This window comes from Somniosus microcephalus, chromosome 24 (genome assembly GCF_052327205.1).
Source record: "Somniosus microcephalus isolate GS21.2 chromosome 24, FLI_Smic_1.0, whole genome shotgun sequence".
Lineage (NCBI taxonomy): Eukaryota > Metazoa > Chordata > Chondrichthyes > Squaliformes > Somniosidae > Somniosus > Somniosus microcephalus.
In genome coordinates, this window is record NC_141010.1 from 41204504 (window position 1) to 41230619 (window position 26116).

Genomic DNA, 26116 nt, shown 5'->3' on the forward strand with positions numbered 1-26116 from the left:
AATGATGCATCATGTTTATTTTCAAAAACAGTAACTTTATACTTGTTTCCCAAACCAAACATCTACTGATTTAAGCTGTAAAAACAAATGGAGAGGCGTGAATTTCTGGCAAGCTGTTATTATAATACTGGCTTCTGGTTTGTGAAGTCATGACCACAGTAGAAACGGATATTTAGATGTTTGCACATGCTTTTCCCTGGTATTACAGACTGAAACCAGTTGCTTTTCACTTGTGTATGTACATAAATAACTTGCGCACTTCTCAAGTCAAATGTAAATTGAGTGTAGCAGCAATTTGGCTCCGTGGCCCTGAGCTTGGCTGCGATAACCCTTTGGTTGAACAGCCTGTTAACACGTGTTTGGGCTCACGCATGAAGAGTTACATGAGGACAACTGGCATCCGTGGGCCTATACGTTAGTCATATCTTCAAGGTAGAGGGCGAGAAGGAGATTGTGAATGAGTACTTTTACTGTTGGTGTATACGAGTGCAGCTTTAATAATGAATCATAGTTACAGTATAAACTGATTTCTTTAGCATGTTTTGGTTAAACAGGGATTACTAATGCTGGGGAACTGGCTTGAAGGAACATAGAAATATAGAACCAGCAGCAGGCCATTCAGCCCCTCGAGCCTGTTCTGCCATTCAATCAGATCACAGCTGATCTGTACCTAAACCCCATTTACCTGCCTTAGCTCCATGTACCTTGATACCCTTACCTAACCAAAGTCTATTGCAAGTCTTGAAAATTTCAATTGACCTAACATCCATAGCCTGTTGGGGAGAGAGTTGCAGATTTCTACTACCCTTTGTGTGGAGAAGTGCATCCTGATTTCACTCCTGAATGGTCTGGTTCTAATTTTAAAATTATGCCACCTTGTTCTGGGTTCCTCAACCAGAAGAAACAGTTTCTGTCTATCTACCTTATCGAATCCTTTTATCATTTTAAACACATCGATTAGATCATCCCTCAATCTTCTATACACAAGGGAATATAAGCCAGGTTTATGCAGCCTGTCCTCATAATTCAAACCTTGAAGCTGGTATCATTCTGGTGCATCTGTGCTGCTCCCCCCTCCTAGGCCAATATACCCTTCCCGAGATGCGGTGCCCAGAACTGAACGCAGTGCTCCAGAAGGGATCTGACCAAGGCTCTATACAACTGAGGCACAACTTCCTCCCCTTTTTGTATTCTAGCCCCCTTAGGATAAAGGTCAATATTCCATTATCCTTTTTGATTGCTTTTAGCACCTGTCCACTAGCTTTTAGTGATTTGTGTACATGGACACCCAAATCTCTCTGCTCCTCCACAGTTCCTAGCTATCTTTCTTGAGTCCAAAGTGGATGACCTCACTTCCCACATTAAACTCCGTGTGCCATAGTTTTGCCCACTCACAATCGATCAATGTCCCTTTGCAACTTCCTGCTCCCATCCGCACTCTTTACTGAGCCACCTAACTTTGTGTCATCAGCAACGATATACAGCTCTCTATTCCTTCATCCAAGTCATTTATAAATATAGTGAAAAGCCGAGGCCCGAATACAGATCCCAGTAGCCACGTGCCACCAATCCGAGTACGTACCCTTTATCATTACTCTCTGACTGCTCTTCGCGTCATTTCTAAACCATGCCACAAGGAAGCCTCGAATTAAGAACACTTTCATTTTTACTAAAAAATCTCGTGAGGAATCTTCTCAAATGCCTCCTAGAAGTCCATAGAGACAATATCCATAGACACTACCTTGTTTATAAAAAAAAAAAATCAACTAAATTGGTCAGACATGACTTTCTCTTCAGAAATCTAAGATGACTCTCTGATCAGCTCAAATTTGTCCAAGTGCTCAGTCACCTCTAGTAATCTCACAATAACTGACATGAGACTGACAGGTTTATAATTACCTGATTTCTCTCTCGCCCTTCCTAAATAATGGAGAGACATTTGCAATTTTCCAATCCAATTATACAGCCCAGTGCTGTGGTTGAGATAAATTGGTGTGCACAGTAGAAATTGCATGATATGCTAAAACACCTAGATTAATTGCAGTTATGGTAACTGATAATTTTCTTCCTTCTGCGTGCCTGGTTCCATATCTTGTCTAACCAGGTTCCCTACTGTCAGCAGCACTCTTCGCACAACAATTCAGAAAATTAACGTGCTGAATGCTCATTTCATTTTTCCTAATGATTTTACTCTTTAAAAGGTGCACAATTAATTTATTTCAACAAGTGAGGTTTTCATGAAAATAAATCTTGCTGTTAAGCAAAACAGTGGTTGTGAGGATTTCACCTGCCTGCTGTTGCTGCTATTAGTGAAATGAGACAAAAACAGAAAATGCTAGATGCATTCAGCAAGTCAACAGAGGAGGGTGTGGACCCTTTGTCAAAATCATTGGAGAACTGCTCTCGAATAATAAAAGTGCCATTAAGTGGCAGAATGGGTCTTGGATTCTTGATGATTTATGGGTTGTACTTGTTTTACAGAACCTGTACTAGTCTAAGTAAATTCTGCTCCAAGCTAAGAAGTCTAGACCTAGCTTCATGCACATCTATCACAAACCTTTCTTTGAAAGCTCTGAGGTGAGTTCTAACGATGCAGCACTTCAGTGTCTGATGCATTTGTGTTTATTTAATCCAATTTCCAGTGTAGCTTGTAAGTACTTCGTTATTTATCTGTGACTGCATTTGTGACTGTAATAGGCATTGATCTTTGGTAAAATGCTGAATTAACACAAACTTTTAAATAAACATGCTTGCTTATCTTCACCTCCTTACCTAACTTTTCCCCTAAAGCTCACTGAGGCATGAGCTGCACAAGTCACGTGAACTATAGGGCAAGAGATTGTATAGACTAATATCACAGTAATTGACTTACCGGATTTAAAAAGAAAACTTTTTTCCCTCGAGTTTGAACTCCGTAACTATTTGCTCAGACCGAGCGCCGTGACAAACTGCATTGAAGCATCGACGTGCAGTGCCATGGAGAAATGGGATGCTGGTTTGGGCCAGGATTTCCCCACACTACTGAGATCCGAATTCTGTCCACATCACTATAGCAAAGTGCTTAACTGGAGACCAGGTGCCCTCCTTTAGGAAAGGAGGGAAAATTGGAGGCATCTAGGGCAATTTCGGCAGCCATCCTAAGCCATGGATGGTGCAAGAAGACCTAATTACAGTGAGACCAGAATGTTTTCCCTTTATATTATGCTTGGATCAAAAAAAAACACCTCCGTTTGATATTTAAGCACAAATAAAGTGCAGTGCTATTTTCAGTCGGCTGATGTGATTGGACAGTCTTGTACTTGAAGTCTGGGCCCAGTTTTGTTTTCACTGCTGTTGGTGGATGAGGCCCATTGAACTTGCTCTGAATACCATTGCGATACAGTTATCCAGATTATTTTAAAGGTTAATGCCAATGTGAAATACAACAATCAGGAAATCTAGGCTGGTAATAAAAATCAGAAGGGAAGTAGGGAGAATCTGTAGCTTTTCCTGGAGTACAGAGTAAGGTAAGGTAGTAATCTGCAACTGGATAAACAGCATTTTTGAAATACAGGAGGGTCTCTGAAGCAGTAGACGTTTTCCTGCATTATAACATTGTGAGCCTTGCATCTAAAAAGTTAAAAAATAGTTTTGAAGGCGCAGTAACCCATAACTTCTAAAACTGCACATGCAAGAGAAACGTAGTACGGTGGACAAGGTAGCATAGTGGTTACATTACTGGATTAATAATCCAGGGGACATGAGCTCAAATCCCATCAGCACAGTTTGAGAATTTAGTTTGAAGTGACCATGAAGCTGCCAGATTGTCATTTAAAAAAAAAGCACACAACTGGTCCTCTAATATCCATTCGGGAAGGATGCCTGCTGTCTATACCTGGTCTGGCCTATACTGTGGTTGACTCTTGAATGCCCTCTGAAGTGGCCTAGCAAGTCACACTTTTTTTTATTCATTCCTGGGATGTGGGCATTGCTAGCAAGGCCAGCATTTATTGCCCATCCTTAATTGCCCTTGAGAAGGTGGCGGTGAGCCGCTGCCTTGCACTGCTTCAGTCCGCATGGTGAAGGTACTCCCACAGTGCTGTTGGGGAAGGAGTTCCAGGATTTTGACCCGACGACTATGAAGGTACAGCGATATATTTCCAAGTCAGGTTGGTTTGTGACTTGGAGGGGAACTTGGACGTGATGGGGTTCCCATGCACCTGATGCCCTTGTCCTTCTAAGTGGTAGAGGCTGTCGAAGAAGCCTTGGCACGTTGCTGCAGTGCATCTTGTAGATGGTACACACTGCAGCCACGGTGCACTAGTGGTGGAGGGAGTGAATGTTTGTTTAAGGTGGTGGATGGTGTGCCAATCAAGCGGGCTGCTTTGTCCTGGATGGTGTTGAGCTTCTTGAGTGTTTGTTGGAGCTACACTCATCCAGGCAAGTGGAGAGTATTCCATCACACTCCTGACTTGTGCCTTGTAGATGGTGGAAAGGCTTTGGGGAGTCAGGAGGTGAGCTACTCACTGCAGAATACCCAGCCTCTGACTTGCTCTTGTAGCCACAGTATTTATGTGGCTGGTCCAGTTAAGTTTCTGGTCAATGGTGGACCCCCCCCCCCCCCCCAGGATGTTGATGTTGGGGGATTTGGCGATGGTAATGCCATTGAATGTCGAGGGGCGGTGGTAAGACGCTCTTTTGTTGGAGATAGTCATTGCCTGGCACTTGTGTGGCGCGAATGTTACTTGCCACTTATCAGCCCAAGCCTGAATGTCATCCAGGTCTTGTTCCATGCGGGCATGGACTGCTTCATTATATGAGGAGTTGCAGTTCGAACTGAACACTCTGCATTCATCAGCGAACATCCCCACTTCTAACCTTATGATGGAGGGAAGATCATTGATGAAGCAGCTGAAGATGGTTGGGCCTAGGACACTGCCCTGAGGAACTCCTGCAGTGATGTCCTGGGGCTGTGATGATTGACCTCCAACAACCACACCCATCTTCCTTTGTGCTAGGTATGACTCCAGTCAGTGGAGAGTTTTCCCCCTGATCCCCATTGACTTCAGATTTACCAGGGCTCCTTGATGCCACACTCGGCCAAATGCTGCCTTTGTCAAGGGCAGTCACTCTCCTCTCACCTCTGGAATTCATCTCTTTTGTCCAATATTTGGACCAAGGCTGTAATGAGGTCTGGAGCAGAGTGGTCCTGGCAAAACCCAAACTGAGCATTGTTGAGCAGGTCATTGGTGAGTAAGTGCCGCTTGATAGCACTGTCGATGACACCTTCCATCACTTTGATGATTGAGAGTAGACTGATGGGGCAGTAATTGGCTGGATTGGATTTGTCCTGCTTTTTGTGGACCGGACATACATGGGCAGTTTTCCACATTGTCGGATAGATGCCAGTGTTGTAGCTGTACTGAAACAGCTTGGCTAGAGGCGCGGCTAGTTCTGGAGCACAAGTCTTCAGCACGATAGCCAGGATGTTATCGGGGCCCATAGCCTTTGCTGTATCCAGTGCGCTCAGCTGTTTCTTGATATCGCGTGGAGTGAATCGAACTGGCTGAAGCCTGGTTTCTGTGATGGTGGGGACCTCGGGAGGAGGCCGACATGGATCATCCACTCGGCACTTCTGGCTGAAGATGGTTGCAAACACTTCAGTTTTGTCTTTTGCACTCACGTGCTGGGCTCCACCATCACTGAGAATGGGGATATTAATGGAGCCTCCTCCTCCCGTTAGTTGTTTAATGGTCCACCACCATTCACGAGTGAATGTGGCAGGACTGCAGAGCTTTGATCTGATCTGTTGGTTGTGGGATTGCTTAGCTCTGTCTATAGCATGCAGCTTCTGTTTAGCATGCATGTAGTCCTGTGTTACAGCTTCCCCAGGTTGGCACCTCAGTTTTAGGTACACCCGGTGCTGCTCCAGGCATGCTCTTCTACACTCCTCATTGAACCAGGGTTGGTTGCCTGGCTTGATGTTAATTGTAGAGTGAGGGATATGCCGGGCCGTGAGGTTACAGATTGTGGTGGAGTACAATTCTGCTGCTGCTGATGGCCCACAGTGCCTCATGGATGCCCACTTTTGAGTCGCTATATCTGTCCGACTCTATCCCATTTAGCACGGTGGTATTGCCACACAACACGATAACTAGTGTCTTCAGTGTGAAGACGGGCCTTCGCCACCACAAGGACAATCCGGTGGTCACCGCTACCAACACTGTCATGGACAGATGCATCTGTAGATTGGTGAGGACTAGGCCAAGTAGCTTTTTTCCTCATGTTGGTTCCCTCACCACCTGCTGCAGGCTCAGTCTGGCAGCTATGTCCTTCAGGACTCGGTCAGTAGTGGAGTTAGCGAGCCACTCTTGGTGATGGACATTGAAGTCCCCCACCCAGAGTACATTCTGTGCTCTTGTTACCCCCCCGTGCTTCTTCCAAGCGGTGTTCAACATGGAGGAGTACTGATTCATCAGCTGAGGGAGGGCGGGAGGTGGTAATCAGCAGGAGGTTTCCTTGTCCATGTTTGACCTGATGCCATGAGAATTCATGGAATCAGGAGTCGATGTTGAGGACTCCCAAGACCACTCCCTCCCAACTGTGTACCACTGTGCTGCCACCTCTGGTGGGTCCGTCCTGCCAGTGGGTCAGGACACACCCAGAGATGGTGATGCAGGAGTTTGGACATTGGCTGAAAGGTATGACTCTGTGAGTATGACTGTGTCAGGCTGTTGCTTGTCTAGTCTGTGGAGCAGCTCTTCCAATTTTGGCACAAGTCCCCAGATGTTAGTGAGCAGGACTTTACAGGGTCGACTGGGCTGGGTGTGCCATAGTTATTTCTGAGGCCGGGCCCGGGTTGTCCGCCCAGTTTTATTCTTATTGTTTCTTGTCACGGCTGTGTACAAATGAGTGGCTTGCTAGGCCATCTCAGAGGGCAGGTAAGAGTCAACCACATTGCTGTGGGCCTGGAGTCGCATATAGGCCAGATTAGGTAAGGACGGCAGATTTCCTTTCCTAAAGAATATTGGTGAACCCGATGGGTTTTTACGACAATCCAGTAGTTTCATTGTCACCATTACTGGTGCTAGCTTTTCATTTCAGCTTAATTTTAATTAACTGAATTTGAATTTAAATTCCATAGCCACCATGGTGGGATTTGAATTTACATCTCCAGATTATTAGTCCAGGCCTCTGGATTACTAGTCCAATAACGTAACCACTCTGCTACTGCTCCCCACTCTGTTGTATCTAAGTGCTACAAAGAATAACAACTCGAGGGCCCTGAAATTAGGATCGGGAGCTTGCCGCGCGTGCAAGCCCCCGATGTGCACTTACCCGGCGCGCTGACATTTTAATCCTGACCCGCATTGCATTTCCTCTCACTGGCCCGCTTGAGGTGCTGCCGCGCTGTGCGTGCGTGACCCAGCGGCGTACTTAGTGCGATGAGCCGGCTGGGATCACGTGAGCACAGGGCAACCAATGGGAGGTTGCAAAAGTTCATTCATGAGTTTGACAGTAAGAGCTGTCAAACTCAAACTCCTGGCCCCAAAACACTACTTAAACTTGAAGAAAATTAAAAAAAAAAATTGCACTACTTAAATGAACCATAAATAACTCAAAAACTATTTTAAACAATAATTTTAAAATTTGAAAAAAATTATTATATAAAAAATCGGGGCTAAAACTAAACTGACCTTACTGTAAATTCTTTAAAAATAATAAACCTGTGGAATTTTTTTTACAAATTGTATTAATAGACCACTTACCTGTAAAACTAAGTACTTACGTGTGGTTTTTCAATGCGTAAAAACCGGAGGCCTTTACACATGCACAACTCTTTAAAAATAAATAAATAAATAAATAAATAAATAAATAAATTTAAAAAAATAAAAAATATAAAGGAAATCCAAGTCGCATGCGCAGACTCGTACGCGTTCAGCCTCTTAACCCCTTGGGCCAGAGGAGAGGAAATGCCGGTTTTCCCCGCATGCGCTGTGCATGCTGAAAACCGGCAATTCCTCCGGGCACACGCGTGAGTACCCCGTCCGTACTCGCGCGTTGGGAGAGGAATTACTGGGCCAAGATGAAGGTGGCCCATCACCACCTTCTCAGGGCAACGAGTGATGGGCAATAAATGCCTGCCTTGCCAGTGATGCCCCACATCCTGAGCGTGAATTAAACCTGGGAGGTATCGTACAAGGGTGTAATGTAATGGGGAGCGTGTTTTGAAGTCATACCACAAACTGTGTAAACAATCTTGAAAGTGTCTGTATAAATGACGACTAAACCCTGAGAATAGATTAAATACTGTCTTGAGCACTTTTTAATCTTGTGCATTGATTTTTTAATTTATATTTCTTAGCAATAAAATTGCAACTTCTGGTTCTTTCCATAATTGGAAGGTTCCAATTTCTGAATATTATGATGCTCCCTGGAGAGTCTTGTCCTCTTTGATATCTTTCATATCAGGGAGTCATTTGCAATACATTAGCAAGGAAACTCTACTTCTGTCAATGTGGCTGTAAAAGGAAATTATGGGTTTTAAAGTACTGCGACCACAAAAAGAATGATATATTTACATGTCTGGGCCACAAGGGAAATTGAACTTGTACTGCTCTATTTTATAACATACAATAGATCTCCAACGGCATTGCTCAGTGAGTTAATGGTGACATTGTGCAAGAGGGAGGGGTATACATGACTGCAGAAAAGATTTGAGAAGAAGTTTGAGAGATTTGCTCAGTCAAGTGGCTGAAATTTCCCAGATCCAATCAGGAATTTTTTTGTACAATGAATAGCTCACCAGTAACTGTACAAAATAAAATTAAAAAAACACTCCCTGTATCTTCTGTTACGTACACCCCATTGCTAAATAATCACGTGGTGCAGTATCATTGCTTGTCACATTTTGCCTGGTTTCTGTCAGTGAGGGAAAGATTGAACACAGAAATTGGTAAGTTTGTATAATAATGCAATGTAATGTGTTAAAGCGATGCACCGTGGGGTTGATTTTATATACCATTTGAGCTTGGTTCTAATGGCTTGTGATGCTATCAGCATCTCATTGTGGTGCAGACTTGCAATACACTGCAAACTTGCATCCTATATTTATCAGATTTTAAATGACAATGTTTTACTTTTTCTACTTTTAGCATCATAATGAGAGTAATATTTTTCACCCCAGCGAAGTTGCCATTTTATCATTGGGGGGTTTATTCAGTGATCTTTGACTAACAGCAGGAGCCTCACTCAACAGGTGCTCTGATCAGAGAATTGGCACTGCAGCATTGTAGCCCTTTCGCCAACCCGCTCTCCCGGTGAACAAGGCCCTATTTCTGGGAGCTCTGGATCGGTGAACCGATCCCTTTATATAGTTTAAAGTTATGAGTGCAATTTCTCGCCGCTGTCACATGTCTGCAATTACTCTTGAGGAACTGTTGTTTGCTTCCAGTGAGGGGTGTCCACTTCTAGAACAGCTGAATATATCCTGGTGTGATCAGGTGACGAAGGATGGGATACAGGCACTGGTGAGAGGCTGCGGTGGAATGAAGGCTCTGTTTCTTAAAGGATGTACGCAGGTCTGTATAACAATCCATCATCTAAATGGAGTATGCAGTGTGGTTGCCAGAACAACACTGCTGTAAGAAATATTTTAGTCTGATTGGCAATAATTGATTGACATCTTAAAATGCAAACTGCTCTTTAGACTTTGGGTTCTAGTTTATTTCCTGTGGGCCTTGTGCTTATTATGAATTGTAGCAAAATGATACCAATAATGATTGAACTGGATTGTTACAGAAGTAACTGCAGTAACTATTGTCCTGGAATTACAAAACTGTCCCACAGGTGTTTTAGAATGCTAGAAGTTGAAGGCGGTGGGTAATGTTGTTATAACTCGAGACGGGGCTGGGGGTGAGGGGGGCAGGTTGACATTTAAAATATTATAATGAAGCTGCAAGCCTCTGGTTTAACCTGCTGTGCAGGTTTAACTGGCTGGCTGGCTGGCCGGCCGGCCGGCCGGGGATCCTGGGCCTCTGGATTCCCAGCCGCTGCAGCGAGGCGAGGACAGCCTCGAGGAGTAATCCTTCCGGGAGGAGGAGGAGTGCTTCCTCCCAGCCCCCCCAAGCTTGTGGATTGGAATTTTTGAAACTCCACAGCAGTTTTCCTGCACTCCACCAGCCCCCCGCCCCCCCCCCCCCCCTTGCTCTGGGCAGGTCAAAAACTTAAAATTCTGGCCACTGTCTCTAATTTTATAATCCTACAGCAATAACTTTCATCTCAAATTCTGTTCGGAGAGAGTGATTTGGACTGTTTTCACTTCAGGAAGGCATTCTTGAGAAACTTCAAAGAATGGGCAGGGGATTACTTTTTAAAAGACTAGTCAGTGAGTCAGTATAAAGTGTTGCAAAAAGAAAATACTGCAGATGCTGGAAATCTGAAATAAAAATAGAAAATGCTGGCGATACTCAGCAGGTCAGGCAGCATCTGTGAAGAGAGAAACAGAGTTAACGTTTCAGGGCGATGACCTTTTGTGACGAGAGGTCATTGACCTGAAACGTTAACTCTGTTTCTTTTTTCACAGATGCTGCCTGACTTGCTGAGTATCTTCAGCATTTTCTGTTTTTATTTCAGTATAAAGTGTTACTGTCCAAGCTATGCTGGGCACTCGGGTTCCTCAAACTCAAATGACCGTAATGCAGTGTTTAATTCTGCCCCAGTTTAAAAGGGAAGTGTAACACGGCCAGCACAATAGACATTATTTCGTGTCTTGCTCACCTTACTTCTGAAGGTTGGATATAGCAATGACTGAATTAGTTGGTGTGGCTATAATTGAATTGTAGTTAACATGGATTCTCTTTAGCCATCAATCGCTGAGTTTTTAAATGACTGTTTTGTTGTACCTGTTTGCTACATACAGCTGGAAGATGAAGCTCTGAAATACATTGGTGCACACTGCCCTGAGCTGGTCACCCTGAATCTACAAACTTGCTCTGTAAGTATCTATCTATCTATATTCTATCTTATATATAAACGAGTCGATCTGTCTGTCCTTCTGTCCTCGGGTGTGCGTCTGTCCGGCTATGCGCTCGAAAGTTATAGAGCGTACCTACGCACGCGTTACCTCCAAAGAAAGCTTACGGTTCCGGGACAGTCGTAAGCGTATTTACTTTTCGGTTGGACGAAAATTGTTCGCGCCTTATGCAAAAAACCTTCAAAATTAAACTCATTATCTGCTACTTAGCATTGATTGACTGACGTCAAGGTTCGACCAATCCTGTGCCGTCACGATTGACCAATCCTACAGTACAGTCCCCTGATGGTTGGCCAATCGGTGTGTGTGTGTGGGCGGGACTAATCGTTTTCATCTCGGGGATGTGGCATCCATTGCCTCAAGCTAAAAACCCCATTGATGCTTCAACTCCTTCCAGCTCAAAATCTGCTCATCCGGCTTCGAAAAAGTTAGTATCTCTTATGTTATTTTTAAAAGATGTACCAAAAACGTTTTATAAGTACTTTCACTTTCATCTTTCAAGGTATTAAAAGGTAGAAATGTTGCCCGGCAGCAGATTGAGAGAGGGACACAAACAGGGCCCAAAAGCCTGGGACTCGATTTAAAATGTTGCCCGGCAGCAGATTCACAGAGAGGCCCCAAAGCCTCGCACTCGATTTAAACCGCCCGGCCCAAAACAGCCCTGGCAAAGCCGGGCTCCCCCAGCTAGTATCTAATGGAAGATATAAAACGGTTTTTAAGAACATTTCCAAAAAAAATGATGCTAGGCATTGTTAAACTCCTGTGCTTTCTCTGAGAGCAAAATATATTTTGTAAAAGTGCTTCTCAAAGAATGTTACAGGCAACTTTGTGCTATCCAGCACCGACGGGACCGAGCTGCTGCCGTTCCCTCAAAACTGCCGTACACTCCAGAGCTAATGTTGAAACATACGGAGATTTTCATCTCCGTATGAATCAACAAACCCTGTTGCTTAGCAACAGCCTCTAAACAGTCAGCAAGCATCTCTGTAGCGTCTCTAGCTGAAGCTGTTGCTTAGCTACAGATGTTGCATAGCTTGACTGTTCAAAAAAAGCAAAGAAAAGAAACGAAAAGAATAAAAAACGGCTCCTGATTTTTGCCGGTGGCTCGAGCTTGCTGGACGGTTCGCCTCCGCATAACACAAAGTTTCCTGTAATTAGAAGCAGTGTCTCACTTCTGCTTAATGTTGCATTGTGTCTATTGTTAATCAGGTTTGTGCACAGCTCATAGGCAAATTTCCAACTTTGAATATAGTTTTTGGAATGTCCGTAACGAAACTTACAATATTTTAACTTACAGTTTGGACCTATGTTAACCTTTTAATAAGTGTTCAGCTGTAACTGGGTCTCAGCATCTTTGTCAGAAAAGATTTTCTTTTGATTCTGTCATTTTCTCTCCCCTTCCTCACCTTCTCTTGGAGACATTTGCTCCCTCACTGGGATGGGATTCCACAGGTGGCGCGCACCCTTAATTCTTCACCCAAGAGGTGGTATTGGTGTGTGAGCTTTGACAGAGTCAGTCTCTGCAGGCTATCCAACTGTGGTGGGCATCACAGCCGAGCCGGATCCTATCCTTGGCTGGCATTGACGCTCATAGTTCCAGCAGGGATCACGGCATAGTGTTCAGAGTGAGAACTGGCAATGATTCTCCCCCGTCCCCATTCCCTAACACCAGTGCCGTGGACAATTGTGCCTCTACAGCTGCTGTCCGAGTCTGCTATCTCGGCGCAGTCCAGGGATGGAATCTGAGAGTTTCCTGGTCTGTGTAGTTCTGAGACTTCATGTCTGAGATAGCCAGAAGCTCTAAAGGGTTCTGTTTCAACTAGTCTTTTAACAAGTTTTCAATTTTATTCCAACATCATCAAATAAATCAGATATTCTTGGTGTCTCAGTACCTATAAATGCTCCTTTCATAAAAGAACATACAGCACCCACAGATGTGCTATACTTTTTGTAATATTGTACCTAATTGTAAAGCGTGCAGTCAGTGAACTGTACAGACCTTGCAATTAAACAACTACCATGAAGCATGTTGGTGAAAGTATTTTTATGCTCCCCCCCCCCCCCCACTTTAAATTTTTATAAATGCCATTTACTCCAAGACCACTTTACATAGCCGTGATTCTCCTATTTGCTCCCTATCTGATGTATTTAAAAAACTTCCCCTCCCTCTTTTCCCCCCCCCCCCCCCCCACATCAAGCCACCAGCCACTGATTGCGACACGGTGAAATCCTATGCTTCCTCGCTCGCTCTGGCTGCTTTACAAGGGGTGGAGTTTCTCGTACTTGCTCTGCGAATATTGGGAAAATCAGCCCTGATGGCACTTCCTCGTAGGCAGAGGAAGCACATAAGTTGAGTCATTTCAGAACCATTTCCACTTTCATCTAGAAGCTTCAAGTTGTTCTTTAAATTTCTCTGTTATTCTGTGAGGCCCATCTTGATACTTAACCTTCTTATAGTTGGTATAAATGTATAATTGCAGTTTATTGTGTAGGCAATCCTCCAGCTGGGTGTAATTTGTGTTGTTGAGCTTGTCATTGTAGAAATGCCACAATATTTTGGTTCTCATTACTAGTAGGAAGATCAGAACTATCAGAAATAGAAAAACGCTATTTGACCCAACAAGTCTGCCTGTATTTGATCTCAACACCCACCCACTTTCCTCAACCCTTTCCCTCCACTCTCCTCAATCCTTTCTGTCTACAGAAATGCATCAGTCCTGATCAGTAAAATCACCAGTACTTTTAATCCTTTAACATGTGGTTTCAGAGGCTGGGGGGGTTTGCATTCTATTTAATGTTTCCCTACCAGCTTGCTTTTTCTTTCCTTCTTTGTCTGGTCCTTTTTTTTCTTCCCTCCCCTTCCAACAACATACACTGTTTCCTGGCAGACAGGACAAGCAGGTGACTTGTTCCCAGGAATATGTTGATCCTGCTGCAGAACCCACCGTCAGGAAGTGGGGAAAAATGGCCATATGTTGTACTGCTGTTTTATTTCCCCCTGCCCTATGGGGAACGATTGGGAAGCTGTCGAGCAGGATGTCCCAGCAAATACACCATCCTTTGCACTCTGTGGCCCCACATTGTGTCAAATCACCACCTCGCCCACATCCTGTCAATTCTTACTCTTTTTTGTGACTTTCTTTTGCAGCAAATCACAGATGAGGGACTGATTACGATTTGCAGAGGATGTCATAAACTGCAGTCACTCTGCGTCTCTGGCTGCAGTAACATCACTGATGCTATTCTGAATGCGTTGGGACAGAATTGCATTCGACTTAGGTAGGCATGGCCTGATGGTTGCTGCTGTGTATGTGTAGCTGAGCCCTTTTTATGTATTTTCTCGTAACGTTTTGCTTTGCTTTTTGAATGATGCCTCAGTCCTCCATCAACCACATTAACTGGAGCAACTGGGATTTTCTGTCAGCTGCTCATTAGAGATAACTAGCATCCTGAAAGCTTTGAAGTATCAGTCTATGTTTTTCAATTGACTGTGCTCAAAGTGCTAGATTCAAGTTTTATCGAATTCAAAAAGAAAAGAAACCCTGCAAATTCTGGAATTAAAAACAAAATGCTGGAAAAACACAGCTAATCTTGTTAGCAGTAGAAAAGAAAAGGATGGGTTACCATTTTGTTAAACATTAACTTGTTCTTGAATCAAATTTGCTTGAGCTGAAGACATAATAAAGAAAAAGACTTGCATTTATACAGCACTTTTTACAACCTCAGGATGTCTCGAGCGCTTTATCGCCAATGAAGTACTTTTTGAAATCGAACATTCATCTCCAATGATGCCGATTGCAGATGTAACGATGCAAAACTGCAGACGTAGATCACAAAGGATAAAATGACGAGATTGTCGCACAAGTTTTTCCTAATTTTAACAGGTTTTTTTATTTTTCAGAATATTAGAGATTGCTAGGTGTTCACAGTTAACAGACGTGGGATTTACCACATTAGCCCGGGTAAGTGCACAGATATCCCGAGTGTGGCCTTGCGCACTGGGTTGATGTTTTGTATGCTTGGAGGGTAAATGGTCAGTCTCTGGAAAAATACACACTCGAGCAACGTGCATTAAGTCAACCAGGATCACAGGGGCTGTGTGTTTATTTTTTGAAAATGTGTTTGTAAATAAAGCCAGTGTTCAATCTATGACTGTGCTTGGTATAAGGTGGTGTGATTGATATTTGCGATGAAGCGTCTCTTAATTCCAGGGTGGAGTAAAACACTGAAACAATTCAGACTTCCTGTATCCTACATTGTCTGAAGCTTCACTGAAGATCAGATTTTTGTTCGTTCTTGAAGGTTTGATTGTTGAAAATGATTCAACATTCAGATGTGAAATCTACAACGGATCCTACCGACAGTTCCGGACAAAAAAGGCTGCTATAGGAATAAGCATATTGGGGAGGAGGAGGAACCGGTGCATCTTCTTTACTGTAATACTGCCTGTTTCTGTTTGCAGAATTGCCATGAGCTTGAGAAGATGGACCTGGAAGAGTGTGTTCAGGTGATTGAACTTTCTCATAGTTTTTGCAAACTTTTTTGTTCGATAAAATGAATAGTGATTATGATTCTTCTGGTTACAACAATTCTGCTACAGACCATTCATTGTCTGGTATTAACACCAAGTCCCATCTAAAGGTGATTTTTAAACTGAGCCAACGTTTCCTTATGGAGTCCTGACCATGAATTCCCAGTCAATGAATCCTACTAATATCAATAGCAAACTCTTTTTTTTCACCTGCCAGAAGTGGTTAGACTGAGCTTGCAACGGCTCTATTTATTAATCCTCCTTGTGATTTGTTAGTAAGGAGTAGATTAGCGGTGCTGCTTCTGGTTTTTGGGGTGTTTTGCCTTTTTTGTTCAGAGTTGTCATGGTGGAAATGAGGCAAGATGGAAGCTGGTCTTATCTCTACTAACCAAGAACTCTGCCCCTTGACCCAGAGCTGTATTTATTACAGTCTGGTGTTCTGTCCCTGCCTAGGCTGGACTTTGACCACACATGATAAGTTTTCTTTTCACACACAGGATCAGATGCAGGTCCCTGTAATTCTCTCAACCAGGAGTGGTCATTGACCAATAATGTTCTTAAATTTGATATTTCTGCCACGTGGGACAAATTTATTTTTGGAGTCGGAGCTGATTTTTAACTCCAGCAAGATCAGCAATAAATCTACTATTGCCCTGAGGAAAGATCACAGTCTAGTTCTTTGATTCCCAAGAGGAATCCAGCAACATTTCCAAGTCATTGCTTCCTATTCAGGACCCCTAGTGCTCCACCATCCAACGGTATTTCTCCCTGTCTTTCTTGCCCTCTGTTCCAGGACTATGGCTGGAACTTGCTCTGTGTTCAGCTTCTGCTCACTCTGCTTGCCCACTGTACTTGCGGTCTAAATTGTGCCTGGCTACAATACTTAATTGATTGGAATTGGGCTACTTCATTGTCTGGTATCTGGCATCAGCCTTCAGCCGCAGAACCACAAGTGGACACCTGAAGCACTGGAATGCACAGGATTTTGGGTTAATTTGCAAAGGATGGCGCTCCTGACAATACAGCACTCTTTCAGTACCGCACTGGCAAGTCGGCCTATATTATGTGTTCGAACCCTGCCCGGAATCCATAACATCCTGACACGGAGGCAAGAGTGCTAACTGTAACATTTGCATATTGAATTATCATTGGCCTGCAGGCATCTGTAAGGACTGCTATTGTTTGGAAGACCCAGGAGGCTGGGGGTCCTAACTCCATCTTGTCTACACTACTGTATGAGTCAGATCAGACCTGATGCTTCATAAAAGAGTTTAAACTGTACTACTCTTGTCCTGCAATTTATTATTTTTGTACAAAGTGTGCAAAACAAGACACTAACAACTCAGTTAAACTGATGCATTAGGTCTGGATTTTCATGCAAAATCACAGTAGAATAAGCATCCTCTATGATCCTTGCATTTGAGGAACAATTGACGATACTAAGCCCTGTACTGTCTTTCTTTTGGACCAATGGTTGATGTAGCCCAAAGAAGATTGAGCTGGTTTTTCTATTCCTATGTTAAACACGTCATCCACTGCAGACGCTCCATATTTTAGATCCCAGGTCTAAAAAGTTTGCTTAAAGGCTTTTGAGATACTTTTTGAAAAAAATCTTGGATAATCATTTTTTGGTTCATGATTGAAGGTACTGTTTAAAAAATAATAAGCTTGATATATTTCATGAAATATGACTGCAAAAACTTCTGTGGAAAATCAGCCTATGTTTAGTCCATTGTGGCCTTTGTGATTAATGTCATGTATTATACAATTTAACAAATGTCTACTAATGAATAAACATGATGCTGTCCACCCCTAGATAGAACTCCTGCAGAATCTATCTTTGCCTGCCATAGAAAATTGTTCTTTTTTGGTGCAATGGAATTCTAGGACCAATGCTCATGGTACATACACATCGACCTCATTCCAGCCCTACATTATTACCATTGAGAAATGAAAACTTCCTCAAGTACCTAGCCATAGTAACCAGTTACTGTATATTGTGAAACAATGTAAAATCACGTTTTGGCCGTTGAATGTTAGATAATCCACGGTGCAATGTCTATTTTTGGGGAGGGTGCAAAAACGACGGACCAACAGATCACTGGAAAAATAAAGAACACTCAACTGAAAGCTCTGGAACAATACAAAATTCTGTTTATACCACTCGTAATTTCATGTTTTCCTTGCAACACGTTTGTGAGGTGACAAAGCTGCTACTGAAAACACAGCTTGTGTCATGTGCAACTCGTAACAAGTAGGATTTTTTTCCCCCCCACGTATCCTGTCTGCCTTCTGTTACTCGCCCAAGTAACTGTTCTTTCCGTGGGAACCTAGATTTTGGCACTGGTGGAATTTTCACTTGTGTAGACATCACAGCTGAGTCATCGTGTAGTGCGGCCCTACCACCGTGCTTAGTGGAACAGACTAAGGGCAGATTTGGTAGCTCAAAACTGGGCATCCATGAGACTCTCTGGGCCAGGTCATTGGATAATAATAATAATCAACTTTATTGTCATTGTTAGTGCACAAGTGCAGTACAACGAAATGTAGGCTTGCGGCTCCCGAGAGTGTACATTTTGATTAAGACATTTAACATTCAACATTCATTTGGCTTGTAATACATAAACATAAACATAATAAAGTGCATTGGCAGATGTGCAGGCTTTAGAGTTTATTTGTAGAGTTCAGTAGGATGACAGCCCTGGGAAAGAAGCTGTTCCTAAATCTCGTCGTTCGGGTGCGAATGCATCTGTAGCGTCTCCCAGATGGCAGGGGGGTGAACAAACTGTGGCTGGGGTGGGTAGGGTCTTTGATGATGGTCAGTGACCTCCGTAAACAGCGTTTCTGGTAGATGTTCTCTATGGTCGGTAGCCGGGTGCCGGTAATGCGTTGGGCAGTTTTGACTACCCGCTGCAGGGCTTTCCGGTCATAGGAGCTGCAGCTGCCATACCACACTGTGATACAGTTCATCAGGATGCTCTCTATTGTGCAGCGGTAAAAGTTAGAGAGGATCAGGGGTGACCGGTTACATCCCTTCAGCTTTCTTAGGAAACATAGGCGCTGCTGGGCCTTCTTCACCAAAGGGGAGGTATTGAGGGACCAGGAGAGGTCTTCCGTGATGTGGACTCCGAGGAACTTAAAGCTGTCCACCCTTTCCACCACAGCCCCATGGATGTGGATGGGGGTGTGACTTCCGCCTTTAGATTCCTGAAGTCTACAATGATTTCCTTGGTTTTCTTGATGTTAAGGGCCAGGTTGTTATCGGCGCACCACTTCACGAGATGCTGGACCTCCTCCCTGTAGGCTGACTCATCGTTGTTGGTGATCTGGCCTACCACCGTGGTATCATCCGCAAACTTGATGATGGTGTTGGAACCATGAACAGCCACACAGTCGTGGGTGAAGAGGGAGTAGAGGAGGGGGCTCAGCACACAACCTTGTGGGGCCCCCGTGTTCAGGGTCGGCGGGGGGGGGGGGGGGGTGTGGTTACCTAATTTGACAGACTGGGGTCTGTTAGGAAGTCCAGGGTCCAGTTGCAAAGGGAAGTGTTCAGGCCAAGAGTGTGGAGTTTGGTGGCCAGCTTGTTGGGGACGATAGTGTTGACTGCTGAGCTGTAGTCTATGAACAGCATTCTGATGTAGGTCTCTTTACCGTCTAAGTGATTCAATGCAGAATGTAGAGCAGTTGTGATTGCATCCTCCGTTGATCTGTTTGCACGATAGGCAAACTGGTGTTGGTCAAGAGAGGCGGGAACACTGGCTTTGATGTGAGCCAGGACCAGTCTCTCTCAACACTTCATTATGATGGGTGTGAGTCATAGTCATAGAGTTATACAGCACAGAAAGAGGCCCTTCGGCCCATCGTGTCTGCGCCGTCCATCAATCCCTGTCCAGTCTAATCCCATTTTCCAGCATTTGGCCCATAGCCTTGTATGCAATGGCATTTCAAGTGCTCATCCAAATGCTTCTCGAATGTTGTGAGGGTTCCTGCCTCTACCACCCTTTCAGGCAGTGAGTTCCAGATTCCAACCACCCTCTGGGTGAAAAAGTTCCTCCTCAAATCCCCTCTAAACCTCCTGCCCCTTACCTTGAATCTATGCCCCCTTGTTATTGCCCCCCTACTAAGGGGAAAAGTTCCTCTTTATCTACCCTATCTTTGCCCCTCATCATTTTGTACACCTCAATCAGGTCCCCCCTCAGCCTTCTTTGCTCCAAGGAAAACAACCCCAGCCTGTTTAGTCTTTCTTCATAGCTGAGTGCGACAGGTCGATAACAACTGGAAGCAGGAACCCATGCAGGAGTTACGATAGTGTGGTTATGCTACTAGGCCAGCACTCTGGAGAACAGGAGCTCAAATCCCATCATGACAGTTGAAAATGTGAATTCAGTTTTTAAAAACGTAAATCAGTGTGGAAATAAAAAGCTGGTTTCTGTAAAAGTGAGCACAAAGCTGTCGAGATTGTTGTAAAAACCCAACTGATTCAATAATGTGCTTTAGTGAAGAAAAGCGGCCCCTCTTGCCTGGTCTGGCCTAAATGTGACTCCAATTCCACACCTCTTAATCTCCCTCGAGGTGCCCTACCAATCTCCCTCGAGGTGCCCTACCAATCTCCCTCGAGGTGCCCTACCAAGCCATACAGGAAACTTTCAATTAACCAGACCCTAAATAACCGGAATGCTCTATCCACCGGCAAAATTCAGGAGTCGGTTCAGGTAACTTTTATTACTTTTTTTTACTCCATTTGTTGCTGTGCAAGGGTGTAGCTGAAGCTGCTGCTAAGCTACAGAGACGCTTGCAACTTGTGCCGATTGTTTTGAAGCAACAGGGTTTGTTGCTTTATACGGAGCTCTGAGCTCCGTATCTTTTACTATAGCGTTCGGTTATCCGGAATTGTTGATGAACCGGCAACACGTCGGTCCCGTCCATGCCGGATACCAGAAATTTCCTGTACCAAACTTGGAACAACTATGATCTGATGAAGGGTCCCAGACCTGAAACGTTAACTCTGTTTCTCTCTCCATGGATGCTGCCTGGCCTGCTGAGTATTTCCAGCATTTTCTGTTGGAACAACGATGGATGGGCAACAAATGTTTGGTCCTCCCAGTGACGCTACCATCCCGCGATTGATTATTTTAAAATACATAATTTAACCGTCCCCAAAGGAATGGTTTTCTTCCTTGCCCACCACCTTGCTAACTCGGCATAAACTGGCTATGCACTGCTCATTACAGAATTATTCGCACAAGACATGGTGTCAAGTTATAAAGGATAACAAAATAATATTTGGCATTTTGTTGCTCCTGCAGCCACTGTCTCAAACAGTAATCTTTGTGACGAAACATGTAAGAATTGCTCCATCTTTCCCCTACCAAAAAAGTCAGTATTACTTTCCCAACAAAAAATTTGCATTGTATCTATTGGAAGTGCTGACCCTGTCTAAAAGCATATGTACTGAAGCAGTAAATTTCAATGTTCCATGTTCGGTCTTTCAATTTACTTCTGTTTTCTCTCTGACAGATTACAGACAATACTTTAATTCAGCTTTCCATCTACTGCCCACGGATCCAAGTACTGGTGAGTAGAAACAGAGGGGTTCATAGTAACAGGAGTCGGCCATTCAGCCCCTTGAGCCTGTTCCACCATTCAGTTAGCTCATTGCTGATCTGTATCGTAACTCCATCTGCCCGCCTTGGTTCCGTAACCCTTGATGCTCTCTGCCTAACAAAAATCTAGCAATCTCCGTTTTGACATTTTCAATTGACCCCCAGCCGCAACTGTGTTTTTTAGCGGGGGGGGGGGGGGAATGGAGAAAGAGTTCCAGATTTCCACTACCCTTTTATATGAAGAAGTGCTTTCTGACATCAGCCCTGAACGGCCTAGCTCTAATTTTAAGGTTATGCACTCCTTGTTCTGGACTCTCCACCAAAGGAAATAATTTCTCTCTATTAACTCCTTTAATCATCTTAAAATAGGTTTGAATATGTTGATCAGCAAAGATCTCTGATGAACTCTAACCTTTGTTGTGCTAACACAGCACTCTGTCCAAATTTCATTATGAAGAATTGCATTCTTTTAAGAGGTTCTTGTACAATTATTGTATTTTGATGTGCTCTCAAAACTTTAATTTTCACATTAAAGTTCTACTTTCCAATTTGCAAATCACTGTGATAATTTCTATGCCATGTTTTAGGTCTGCATTTTATTTTATCCCTTTGCCTTTTCTCTTTACCTCCTCTTTTTCCTTCTCTGTCCCCTCCCCTCCCAAGCCAAGTATGTGTAGGGACTTCTAAAATTGTGAAAGTGTTCAGGACAGAACAATGGTAAGCTGCTTGTCCAGCAAAGACCACACTGCCAATTCCGAGAGTTTAAATTTGAGCTAAGAGTTTTTTTTAAATTAAAAGTATGGCAGGGGACCTCAGTCCCGTGCGTTGCATGGCCTGCAGCATGTGGGAATTCCTAGACGCTTCTTGCAGTCAGGATGACCACATGTGCAGTAAATGCCAACGGTTTGGCCAACTTGAGATCCAGTTTTCGGAGCGCGAGAGTCCGCTGGCGGCACTGCGGTGTACCCGTGAGACTGAGAGTTACGTGGATAGCACGTTCTTAGACGTGGTCACCCCGCAGCTTAAGAAAGTGCAGTCAGAGAGGGAATGGGAGACCACCAGTCAGAAGAAGGGGGGCAGGCAGGTAGTCCGGAAAGCTCCAGAGTGTATCTCACTTAACAACCGCTTTTCTGTGTTGGAAAACGGTGAAAGTGACGGTTCCTCTGGGGAGTGCAGCCAGAGCCAAGTTCACGGCACTGTGGGTGGCTCAGCTGCACAAGGAGGGAGGAGTAAGAGTGGAAGGGCAATAGTGGTAGGAGACTCAATAGTGAGGGGTGCAGACAGGTGTTTCTGCGGCCGCAGACGTGACTCCAGGATGGTATGTTGCCTCCCTGGTGCCAGGGTCAAGGATGTCACTGAACAGCTGCAGGGCATTCTGAAACATAGGAGCAGGCCATTCGGCCCCTCGAGCCTGCTCTGCCATTTTAATGAGATCATGGGTGATCATCCAAATTCAGTACCCCGTCCCTGCTTTCTCCCCATATCCCTTGATCCCTTTAGCCTTAAGAAATATATCGAACTCCTTCTTGAATATATTTAATGAATTGGCCTCAACTGCCTTCTGTGGTAGAGAATTCCACAGGTTCACCACTCTCTGGGTGAAGAAATTCCCCCTCATCTCATTCCTAAATGGCTTACCCCTTATCCTTAGACTGTGACCCCTGGTTCTGGACTCCCCCGCCATCACGAACATCCTTCCTGCATCTAGTCTGTCTAGTCCTGTTAGAATTTTATAAGTTTCAATGAGATCCCCTCTCATTCTTCTAAACTCTAGCGAATATAAGCCTAATCGACCCAATCGCTCTTCATATGTCATTCCTGCCATCCCAGGTATCAGTCTGGTGAATCTTATCGCTGCATTCCCTCCATGGCAAGAACATCCTTCCTCAGATAAGGCGACCAAAACTGCACACAATACTCAAGGTGTGGTCTCGCCAAGGCCCTGTACAACTGCAGCAAGACATCCTTGCTCCTGTATTCGAATACTCTCGCTATGAAGGCCAACATACCATTTGCCTTCTTAACCGCCTGCTGCACCTGCATGCTTACCTTCAGCGACTGGTACACAAGGGCACCCAGGTCTCGTTGCACTTCCCCTACTCCCAATCTATTTCCATTCAAATAATCTGCCTTCCTGTTTTTGCCACCAAAGTGGATAACCTCGCATTTATCCACATTGGGCAGATGCAGTATAATCACCCAACCTGTCCAAATCATACTGGAGTTTCTCTGCATCCTCCTCACAGCACACACGCCCACCCAGCTTTGTGTCATCTGCAAACCTGGAGATATTACATCAATTCTCTCGTCTGGATCATTAATATATATTGTGAATAGCTGGGGTCCTAGCACCAATCCTTGCGGTACCCCACTAGTCACTGCCTGCCACTCGGAAAAAGACCCATTTATTCCAACTCTTTGCTTCCTGTCTGCCAACCATTTCTCTATCCAAGTCAGTACCTTACCCCCAATCCCATGAGCTTTAACTTTGCATGCTAATCTCTTATGCAGGACCTTATCGAAAGCCTTCTGAAAGTCCAAATACACCACATTCACTGGTTCTCCCTTATCTATACTACCAGTTACATCCTCAAAAAATTCCAGTAGATTAGTCAAGCATGATTTACTTTTTGTAAACCCATGTTGACTTTGTCTGATCCTGTCACTGTTTTCCAGGTGCTCTGCTATTACATCTTTGATAATGGACTCTAGCATTTTCCCCACTACCGATGTCAGGCTTACTGGTCTATAATTCCCCGTTTTCTCTCCACCACCTTTTTTAAATAGTGGGGCTACATTAGCTACCCTCCAATCCATGGGAACTGTTCCAGAGTCTATAGAATTTTTGGAAGATGACCAGCAATGCATCTACTATTTCTAGGGCTACTTCCTCAAGTACCCTAGGATGTAGATTATCAGGCCCTGGGGATTTATTGGCCTTCAATCCCATCAATTTCCCTAACACCATTTCCCTACAAATACTGATTTATTTCAGTTCCTCCCTCATTAGACCCTATGTTCCCCGACATCTCTGGGAGGTTATTTGTGTCCTCCTTTGTGAAGACAGAACCAAAGTATGTATTTAATTGGTCAGCCATTTCTTTGTTCCCCATTATAAATTCCCCTGATTCTGACTGCAAGGGACCTGTGCTTGACTTGACCAACCTTTTTCTCTTCACATATCTATAGAAGATTTTACAGTCAGTTTTTATGTTCCCTGCAAGCTTACTGTCATACTCTATTTTCCCCCTCTAATTAATCCTTTTATCCTCCTTTGCTGAATCCTAAACTGCTCCCAATCCTCAGGTTTACTGCTTTTTCTGGCCAATTTATATATCTGCTCCTTGGATCTTATGCTATCCCTAATTTCCCTTGTTAGCCACGGTTGCACCACCTTTTTTGTTTTATTTTTATGCCAGACAGGGATGAACAAATTCTGTAGTTCATCCATGCAATCTTTAAATGTTTGCCATTGCCTATCCACCGTCAACCCTTTAAGTAACATTCCTTAATCCATGCTAGCCAACTCACGCCTCATACCATCGTAGTTTCCTTTATTTAAATTAAGGGCCCTAGTCTCTGAGTCAAATACTTCACTCTCCATCTTAATGAAGAATTCTTTCATATTATGGTCACTCCTCCCCAAGGGGCCTCGCACAACAAGATTGCTAATTAATCCTTTCTCATTACATAATACCCAGTCTAAGATGGCCTGATCTCTAGTTGGTTCCTCGACATATTGGTCCAGGAAACCGTCCCATATACACTCTAGGAATTCCTCCTCCACAGTATTGTTACTAATTTGCTTAGCCCAATCTATATGTAGATTAAAGTCACCCATGATAACTGCTGTGCCCTTATTGCACGTGTTTTTAATTTCCCATTTAATGCCACCACCAACCTCAGCATTACTGTTTGGGGGTCTGTATACAACTCCCACTAACGTTTTCTGCCCCATGGTATTTCTCAGCTCTACCCATACAGATTCCACATCATCAGAGCTAATATCCTTCCTTACTATTGTGTTAATCTCCTCTTTAACCAGCAATGCTACCCCACCTCCTTTTCCCTTTTTTCCTGTCCTTCCTGAGTATTGAATACCCCTGGATGTTGAATTCCCAGGCTTGGCCACCCTGGAGCCAAGTCTCCGTAATCCTAATTATATCATATCCGATTACATCTATTTGCACAGCTAATTCATCCACCTTATTACGAATGCTCCTCTCATTAAGACACAAAGCCTTCTGGCTTGTTCTTTTAACACTTAGTCCTTTTAGAAATATTATTTACTGTTGTCCTGTTTGATTTACACCGTTGATTTCTCTGCCTTCCTCTTTTGCTTCTATTCTTGCTTCCCTTTCCTCGGTCTACCTGCACAGGTTCCCAACCCCCTGCCATTTTAGTTTAATCCCTCCCCAACAGCACTAGCAAACACTCCCCCCTAGGACATCGGTCCCGGTCCTGCCCAGGTGCAAACCGTCCAGTTTGTACTAGTCCCACCTCCCCCAGAACCGGTTCCAATGTCCCAGGAATTTGAATCCCTCCCCCTTGCACCATTCCTCTAGCCACATATTCATCTGAAAAAGCCTTCTATTTCTACTCTGACTAGCACTGGTAGCAATCCTGAGATTACTACTTTTGAGGTCCTATTTTTAAATTTACCTCCTAACTCCCTATATTCAGCTTTTAGGACCTCATTCTGTTTCTTACCTATATCGTTGGTACCTATATGCACCATGACAACTGGCTGTTCACCCTCCCCCTCCAGAATGCCCTGCAGCCGCTCCGAGACATCCTTGACCCTTGCACCAGGGAGGCAATATACCATCCTGGAGTCTCGTTTGCGACCGCAGAAATGCCTATCTATTCCCCTTGCAAAAGAATCCCCTATCACTGTAGCTCTTCCGCTCTTTTTCCCCCTGTCCTGTGCAGTAGAACCACCCATGGCGCCAGGAAGGTGGCTGCTGC

General features: G+C 44.1%; 1 protein-coding gene across 4 annotated transcripts in view; it reads left to right on the forward strand.

Annotated features, from left to right (window-relative positions):
- LOC147101268 (F-box/LRR-repeat protein 20) overlaps nucleotides 1-26116 on the forward strand; it is a 138487-nt gene that overhangs the window by 97887 nt on the left and 14484 nt on the right. For all 4 annotated transcript variants that reach the window (XM_085966559.1, XM_085966561.1, XM_085966558.1 and 1 more), the window contains 7 exons: nucleotides 2482-2577; nucleotides 9434-9560; nucleotides 10901-10975; nucleotides 14163-14293; nucleotides 14916-14976; nucleotides 15477-15521; nucleotides 21063-21119. In XM_085966559.1, the coding sequence (XP_085822685.1) occupies nucleotides 2482-2577; nucleotides 9434-9560; nucleotides 10901-10975; nucleotides 14163-14293; nucleotides 14916-14976; nucleotides 15477-15521; nucleotides 21063-21119 (592 nt within the window). The remainder of the gene's footprint in view (nucleotides 1-2481; nucleotides 2578-9433; nucleotides 9561-10900; nucleotides 10976-14162; nucleotides 14294-14915; nucleotides 14977-15476; nucleotides 15522-21062; nucleotides 21120-26116) is intronic.